This window comes from Dendropsophus ebraccatus, chromosome 8, assembly GCF_027789765.1.
Source record: "Dendropsophus ebraccatus isolate aDenEbr1 chromosome 8, aDenEbr1.pat, whole genome shotgun sequence".
In the NCBI taxonomy this organism is placed as follows: Eukaryota; Metazoa; Chordata; class Amphibia; order Anura; family Hylidae; genus Dendropsophus; species Dendropsophus ebraccatus.
Window position 1 is genome coordinate 80,152,646 of NC_091461.1, and position 9,201 is coordinate 80,161,846.

Sequence of the window (9,201 nt, forward strand, 5' to 3'; positions counted from 1 at the left end):
TTCACGTAGTTATTTCACCAAGTTTTCTTAATGACACAACCCCCTTTAATGTTTTGATCTTCATTTAAAAAAATAGGATGAAATTCATAGTTTGCATATCATTGTTAAAGATGATATTAAGGTGGAAGAAGAGGAGATTCCTGTGACTATGAAAGAGGATGAAGCAATTACAGATATTGTTACAGGTGATTAATGACCATAAAATGGGTGTTCCTATCTTATAATGTTATTACACATTGCTAAGACATGCTATAACTTACAACTGGTGGAAATCGGAATCTGAGTCCCCTGCCTCTGGAGAACTTACCTAATTGTATGTGACTGTTTAGTATTTGCCTGCACAGCAGGTGGCTAAGAGCACTGTGGGTGTGAAGATTCATGGAGTTCCTGCCAGACAAAAGTGATGTGCCTTCATTTAGTTTTGTGGTTAAACTTCTTTAGGATGGTCTCACACACCGGATCCGCAGCAGATTTCACGCCGCGGATCCAGTGTCAGTGCATCCCCATGAGAATACATACTTGCAGCAGGATTGACATCCCGGCGGCCGGAGCATACATCACCTCCTCGCCACTCCTGCTTGCATCGGGGGTTCTCGGCAGGACGTCCCACTCAGCAAATCAGTGCCTGCGGCGGGGCAGTGCACTGATTGGCTGAGCGGGACCAGCAGACGACTGCCCTTGGGGGGTTAACTTACATATTTGCAGAAGGATGTCAATCCCACTGTGAGTATGTATTCTCATAAGGAAGCTCTGACACTGGATCCACAGCGGATTTCGTTGCTAATCCGCAGTGTGAAAACCACTGCGGATCCGGTGTGTGTGAAGGCACCCTTAAATACTTTTTTTTTTCAAATCAAGTGGTTTCAGAAAGCTATATAGATTTTTAATTTACTTATATTTAAAAATCTCCAGTCTTCCAGTACTTATCAGATGCTGTATTTCCTGCAGGAAGTGGTATATTCTTTCCAGTCTGACACAGTGCTCTCTGCTGCCACCTCTGTCCATGCCAGGAACTGTCCAGAGCAGGAGAGGTTTTCTATGGGCATTTGCTACTCTTCTGGACAGATCCTGTCACGGACAGAGATGCCAGCAGAGAGCACTGTGTCAGATTGAAAAGAATACACCACTTCTTGTAGGGCAATACAGCAGCTGATAAGTACTGGAAGGCTGGAGATTTTTTAATAGAAGTAAATTTTAAATCTATATAACTTTCTGAAACCACTTGATTTGAAAGAAAAACATTTTCGCCTGAGTAGGGGTACTAGATGCTCTAGATGCTGCAATCAATAGTGACTGCGGCATCTAGGTACATCATCAATTCTCCACAATACAATTGCTGGACATAAAATATTGGCCTCAAAGTCAGCCATGTACTAATATCTATCAGACCCTAAGGCAATGTCTAATAGGGTTCTGCTTGTCAGTGTGAAGTTAATATGTATAATACAATGCAGTATGAAAGCATTGCACTTTATTACACCAGCATGTAAAGGACCACAACAATAGTCCCCATACCCCATATACTTTGGTTCGACATACACACCATGAGTAGTGCAAGGTGTGTGGGGCTCTGTGGGGTCAAAATGCTCACAGCTCCATGAAATTAATTCTCTGTAGCTTGTAGTTACCAATATGGGATTACTTTTCAGAAGTATCACCTATACTGGTAGACTAGAATTGCCAATTTTTGATCAGCTCACATTACACAAAACATGGAATTAAAAATGATTAAAAAGTTGCCTTTTGGGGGGAGGGGGCGGGTGAGTAAAAAGACTGCAATTTTACTGTGGCTCAAGTGTTTTATACTTTTATATGTATGTATAATCTGTATTGTATTGTTAACAGGTGAACACCAGGAGGACAGCAGGAGCTCGTCGGACAGCCAGCTGTCTTTCACATTGAACTGTAAAATAGAAGATGATGACTTCTTGCAGTATTCACATTCCGCCCTTCAGAGCACAGATACCTCTGATCAAGATGAATGTGACATTGATAACTCAGACATTGTTACCACAGTGTATATTGGGGGTAAAATGTTTCCTTGCACTGAGTGTGATAAGTGTTTTACCCAGCATGCAGCACTCATTAGACATCAGAGAAGTCACACTGGGGAGAAGCCCTTTCCATGTTCTGAATGTGGTAAATCCTTTACACGCAAATCAATCCTTGTGGAGCATCAGAGGATACATACAGGGGAGAAGCCATTCTCATGTGGTGAATGTGGTAGACGTTTTACCCAAAAGTCCAGCTTTGCTGTGCACCAGCGCATTCATGCCAAGGAGGAGTCATTTATTTGTTCTCATTGCGGAAAAGGTTTTACAGAGAAGTTAAATAGTCACACACGTGGGGAAGAGATATCCTGTTTAAATTGCAGGGAGAAGGATATCCAGAAGCCAGATGCCGTCGGACAGGAGGAAGACAAGAAGCCATATACGTGTTCTGAGTGTGGTAGATGTTTTACCAGCAAGTCTAAACTTAATGTTCATGAGAAAGTCCATAAAGGTGAAAAACCATATCCATGTTCTGAGTGCAAAAAATGCTTTTCACGTAAGTCAGTTCTTGTGGAGCACCAGAGGATCCACACAGGAGAGAAGCCATTTACATGTCCAAAGTGTTGGAAGTCTTTTACTCAGCGATCAGGACTTGTCATGCATCAGAAGGTACGCTCATGTGAGAAGACATTTTCATGTTTAGATTGTGGAAAAGAGTTTTCACAGACATTAAACTGTCAAGAGGAAGAAAAGCCAAGATCGTGTCCAGAGTGCCGAGGGCCAGATATTGATGCCCAATCCAATGATGAACCCCCAAAATGTGTGGGCTTGAATAGCGATAAGACAAACCGCTCCATAAAACACAAGGCTGCTACCCGTGAAGAATCATTCCATTGTTCTCGGTGTGGAAAGTCATTTATGTACAGATCTGAGTTTCTGAAGCATGAGATCATTCACACAGGCGAGAAGCCTTTTTCATGTTTTGATTGTGGCAAACGTTTCAACCAGAAAACCAATCTTCTCCACCATCTCACCATACATACTGGCGAAAAGCCATTTAAGTGTTCAGATTGTGGCAAAAGTTTCCGACTGAAAGCTAGTTTCCTAGCACATCAGAGGGTTCACTCAGGAGAGAAGCCCTATTCTTGTCCTGAGTGCGGCAAGTGTTTTACACAAAAGTCAAATCTCCTTAGACACAAGGTTCTTCACACAAGTTAGCAGCTGATAACTAACTTGTAACAGGAAGCCTGAAAGCGAAGTAGATTGTCTGGATGTAGTTTTTAATTCAAGGAGGCACAATCTGAGATTTTTTGGGGGAAAGATCAGAAACACGTGAAAATATTACTTTACCAAAAGAGTAGTAGATGCTTGGGACAAACGTCCAGTAGATGTGGTTGGTAAATCTACAATAACTGAAAGATATTAAGAAAGAATTTACTAATAGGGTGGCGGACTAGATGGACCTAGTGGTCTTTTTTGCCAACAATCTTCTATGTATCAATTGTCATTATAAGAGATTTTTTTTTTTTATCTCGCTCTCTTCTGTATTTGACTATTGTGTGACTGTACTTATAAAACTCTTAATCCCAGTCTGTTGACCAGCTGTAAAAACAATATAGATGCAAAATTTGTGTTATTATTTGTTATAAAAAACACTAATGTGTTACTCATCCAATAAAGAGAAGAAAGGGAAAAAGTGAGTACAACAACATGGCTGACCAGTGTCCTGAGTGCTTCTGTAGTATAGGATGATTACTTATAATTAACCCCTGTAAACATGACATAGTAAGTTTATTCTTTTTTTTTTTTATATCTTTTTACTGGTTTTTATCACTTTAAAACACAAACATCAACAAAACTAATCCCTTAGTCATAAGTACAAGGTAGTCGGACAAATGAAATACGACACATCGGGAAACAAAAGAAATCAAAAAGACAAAAATAAAATCAAGACATGTAATTTATTACTCAAAAGGTTCGCTACTAGAGATGAGCGAATCGTGTTCGAGTTGATCCGAACCCGAACGTTCGGGTTCGGATCAACTCGAGCATGCTCGAGGTTCGCTCATCTCTATTCGCTACCAAAAGACTTGGGGGGGAGATTTATCAAACATGGTGTGAAGTGAAATTGGCTCAGTTGCCCCTAGCAACCAATCAGATTCCACCTTTCATTCCTCACAGACTCTTTGGAAAATGAAAGGTGGAATCTGGTTGCTAGGGGCAACTGGGCCAATTCTGCTTTACACCATGTTTGATAAATCTCCCCCTTGGACTTAAGGACATTGCAATAAACTATGTTAAAGATCCGTCCCTGGGGTAGAACATTTTGAGCACGCTGTCAGCCTGTTTGGATCTGAGGGGTTTTTAGGTAGGAAAAACCCATAAGTGGCGTGATGTATGATCTTAAAATGTGTCTCACACCATCTTTCATTAGTCACTGCCATGCGTAGCGCTATCCATCCTTTGAGGGAGGTGAAAGCAAAAAGTGCTGCTTTCACCTCCCGCTCCCCAACCCGTATACCTTGGAACAAGGAACTGGTGGAGAAATATCTTGCTAATGGCTCCATAGCTAAATTGAATAGCAGGGGGGAAAGGGGGCACCCCTGTCTTGTTCCTTCTTGTAAGGGGAAGGGCCGGGACAGGAAACCGGGAGTAGAAATATGTGCCGAAGGCTCCTGGTAAAGGGCCTGAATAAGATTCTGAAACGCCATAGAAAATCGCATTTTATGCAGAACCCCTCGCAGCCATCCCCAGCTCACGTTATCAAAAGCCTTCTCAGCATCTAAGGACAATATGGCTGGGGATGGGTGCGAGGACGGCCTCACATTAATTTAATCCAGTACTGTCATCACTTTTCTAATATTGGCAACTGCCTCTCTGCCTTTCACAAATCCCACCTGGACAGGGGAAATTAGTTGTGGCAACATTAAGGATAGGCGGTCCGTCATAATCTTGGTCAGGATTTTTAGGTCCGCATTTATTAAGGATATCGGGCGGTAAGATCCAGGTCAGAGAGGCTTCGGTAACACTACTATATGGGCTACATTGCTTTGTCCAGGAACATGTTTCCCTTCCAGGTAGGAGTTATATAGGGATAATAGGGATGGGGAGGTTTCATCCACTAAAATTTTATAAAATTCCCCCAAAAACCCATCAGGTCCCGGGGATTTCATTTTTTTAAGATGGGAGATGACCAATTTAACCTCCTCTAAAATTACCGGGGAGTTTAAAGTGGAAGCCTCCTCTTCCGTTAGGGCAGGTATTAGATCTAGCCAAGGCATAGGTACAGTAGGGGAAAGAAGGGTCCCTTCCACATAACTGAGAGTAAAAGGTTTGAAAAATATCATTGATCTCTTTAGGGTGTGTATGTACATTGCCCATATGATCTTTAATCTGCAAAATATGGGAGACAGGACGAGGACCTTTGGCAAATTTAGCAAGTAGTTGCCCTGCCTTGTTCCCATATCGAAACATTTGGGCATTAAATTGCGATCTTCCCAGTTCCTCCTTACGAAACAACTATTCCTCATAGTTCCGTTTCGCCTGACACCACATCTCCTTATGAGGAGCGTCAGGAGTAGACAGAAAGGAGGTATAGGCAGATCGCAGCTTCATGCCAAAGGCTCGCACCTTATCAGCAGCTTGTTTCTTTTTAGAGGAAACATAGGCCATGATGTGGCCTCTCAGCACCGCTCGCTTTGGCCGCGTCCCAGAAAAGCTGGGGGTTGGAAACATGGGAAGCATTGTGGGATGCATATTCCGTCCACCAGCCTTTCATGATAGCCTGATAGTCCGCCTCCTGAGATATGCCTAGTTGGAATCTCCATTGGAAATCTGTGCCCCTGGGTATTATATTTGATAATTCACAAAAGAGAACAGAGTGATCTGAGATCACTATATCCGCCATGTCATGTTTTAAGTGACTGTACCACAAGGCCCAGGCTGACGCACTGGAGGCGGGCCGACCTACTCTTAGTGGGAGGAAACCCCCGCCCCTCTATGATAGGGTTACATTGATTCTAATGGAGGAGCTGGAGTTTCTTCCCACTGGGGGTGGGTCGGCCCGCCTCCAATGCTTCAACCTGGGCCTGGTGGTACAGTCACTTTAAGCACTCTGCTGAGCAAGGGGACCGAGGCCAACAAATTGTCAATCCTGCACCATGAATCATGAACCGGGAAGTAGAAGGAGTACTCCCTCCCATCCGGGTGCAGGTGTCTCCAAGTATCTACCAACCTATTGTCACTAAGAAACACACCATAGTTGTCATCGTGGGCTGTCAATCTCCTTCCCCCCCCCCCCCCCCCCCCGAGTTCCCGCATCTCCTGTCCTCTAAAGCTGATGGTACAGAGTTGAAATCTCCCGCCATTATGATATGAGAGGAAGAACTGGTATTTATCTGGGCAGATAAGGAAAGGAAAAATAGTTTGTTAGAATCGTTAGGTCCATATACATTGTGGATCTCAACGTTATCAGAGGAGGTATGTATTGATCTGAAGTGTGTTGGCTTGTGGTGCATGCAAAATGTTTTTTGAGCAATATTAAAACCCCAGCTTTTCTATGAATTGCTGTGGACTCTATAACAGTGCCCACCCATAATTTATTCATTCTGTCCTCATTCTCATTCAAAATGAGTTTCCTAAAGAAGGGCCACATCAGGTCGCATTTTTTTAAGATGTCTGAGCACCATCATTCGCTTCTGGGGCGACCTCAAGCCCTTAACATTCCAAGACACTATCCGCATCCTTTGGCAGAATGAGAATTGTGCGACCACCTACCAGTCCAGCGACACCCTCCCTCCCCCCCCCCCCCCCCCCCACACACACACACACACACACAAACACTGAATCCCTGAACACAAAAAAACATTCAACAAGGATAAAATAAGAAAAAAACAGAAAAGAATCTCAAACCAGGCACTTTCCCTTATTGTCTGGCTCCAGCTTAAAACTGGAAGGGAAAGACATAACCTCTTGGCTTCCTTCATCCCATAATGTAGGGAAGCAAAAGGACCTAACAATGTCATCTACCAGAACTGGTACAGCTCCCCTCTCATTGGAACAGTAACTGTAAATAGAACATAGCAAGAACAGCAAGTAAAAATACAGCAGAGCGTTCCATCAGGCTGCTATTCCCAACTTACGCCCTCAGCACGATCCAAACGGGTAGGAAACAAATCAAATATGTGGCAGGGACGACCTTCTTTTACTTTGTTCCTTAGGGACATCCTCCCTCTTCTCGATTCCTCACGTACCACAAAGAATTGGGAGATCGTTCGGAACGATCTGCAGGGCGCTGGTCCCGGGGCAAAGATCCATTGGAGCCAGTAGAATGCGGAGGCGAATTACAAAAGTAATGTTTAGCCAACCCCGCCACATAAGTTTATTCTGTAGGTAAGTATAGTTTCAACAGTTTTAGGCTGTGTTCCCACACAGTATTTTTTCTCAACATTTTGCAGACAACCCCAACAAAAGTCCTGCCAAAAATGTCCTATAGTGCAACACATGAACCAGAAAACAACAAAAGAAATTGCACAAATAGATAGAAAAATATAACAAAAGTCTTTATTTAGAAATATGAATTCATAAAATTACACAGAATAGAATATGGCATAAAACACAGAGGTCAAAACCAAACTGGGACGAAGATATCAGTGTGGTAAGGCTAGGTTCACACTGCGTTTTCAGCGTCCGTTTAACGGATCCGTTTTTCTTTAACGTCCAGAAAAATAGGGTCAGCAACGTTTTTTGGTCCGCCAAAAAAAACGGATCCGTTTTTTTTATAATGGAAGTCAATGGAAAAACGGATGCACACAAATGAATCCGTTTTTTGCAATCCATTTTTCATGCGTTTTTTTTTTTTAAAAACGGATGCGTTAAACGGATGCTGAAAACGCAGTGTGAACCTAGCCTAAGTAACAAAGTTGTGTGAGGATTGATGAATGAGGTGGATGTTAAAGGACAACTCCCACAAAAATTTTTTTTGCTCATTTAACACACATTACAAAGTTATATAACTTTGTAATGTGGTTAAATACCCGGCCTGGCCCCCTTCCCCCACTTTCGGACCCCCGACCCCCCACCCCGGAAGTTAAGGAATTTATACATTACCTATTACGATCGTCACGGTCCTCTTCTCCGGGGCGGCATCTGGTGACGACGACGTCAGAGCCGAGGGGCGGTCCGGGTCTTCTTCCTCCTCGGCGTCTTCATGCAAAGTGAATGGGGATGAAAAGGCTGCTGGTGCACATGCGCACCAGCAGCCTTTTCATTGGCTGGAGCGCATCACATGGCTTCCAGCTTGCTCAGCCCTGATTGGCTGAGCTTGCTGAAAGCCATGTGATGCGCTCCAGCCAATGAAAAGGCTGCCGGTGCGCAAGCGCACTGGCAGCCTTTTCCATCCCCTGGACCCGGAAGTTGGAGACATCGCTGGATGGCGGAAGGCGGCGACGGAGAGGCGGACGGCGGGCGAATCGAGTGGCGATCGTCACCGGAGAGATGGTGAGTATGGTGTCTGTGTTTTTTTTTTTGGGGGGGTCCCGCGGGAGTTGTCCTTTAATACAACATCACCATCTAGTGGTCACTATTAGTATGGAGACCTGGGCCTAATATAGAAACACGCAGAATAGTGAGTTGGATAAAAAAATCAAGGCTTCACTTCCTGGATAAGATGGTGATGTCACGACCTGACTCCCAGAGCTGTGCGGGCTGTGGCTACTGGAGAGGATGATGGCAGGAGGATGCTCAGTGTCCCTCCAGTGCCCTGTGTCCCTCAGTGTCCCTCTGCCATCATCCTCTCCAGTAGCCACAGCCCGCACAGCTCTGGGAGTCGGGTCATGACATCACCATTTTATCTTGAAAGTGAAGACTTGATGCAGTAGTAAGTGCTGGACTTCTCCTTTAATTAGTTGCTCTGTGCAACTGCTCCACGGTTTCTTTGCACTAGGTTTGATAAATTATTCCATATATCTCAATATTTTGGACAACTCTGCATGAAGCAATACCAAATATTGTTTCTGTTTTTCTATTTTTACACTTTTTTTTTTTTTAAGGGAATCTGGGCCCTACCTAAGGTGTTAACAGCGTGCTGTAGCTGGCACTCCCCTAGTGAGTGCCTTTTGGTAATTTGTCAGTGCAAAGGATTATACACAATCTCAGGTCTCCTACTATAATGAAGAGTCAAAGAGGAGTTGTTTGTGCCACACTCCGGCAC

At 43.8% G+C, this 9,201-nt stretch overlaps 1 protein-coding gene across 5 annotated transcripts in view; it reads left to right on the forward strand.

Moving 5' to 3' along the window:
* Positions 1 to 3,692, forward strand: part of LOC138799481 (zinc finger protein 182-like) — a 42,672-nt gene extending 38,980 nt beyond the window's left edge. For all 5 annotated transcript variants that reach the window (XM_069980722.1, XM_069980725.1, XM_069980723.1 and 2 more), the window contains exons 4-5: positions 77 to 185; positions 1,846 to 3,692. In XM_069980722.1, coding sequence (XP_069836823.1) covers positions 77 to 185; positions 1,846 to 3,209 — 1,473 coding nt within the window. In that variant the 3' untranslated portion in view covers positions 3,210 to 3,692. The remainder of the gene's footprint in view (positions 1 to 76; positions 186 to 1,845) is intronic.
* The last annotated feature ends 5,509 nt before the right edge of the window (positions 3,693 to 9,201 follow it).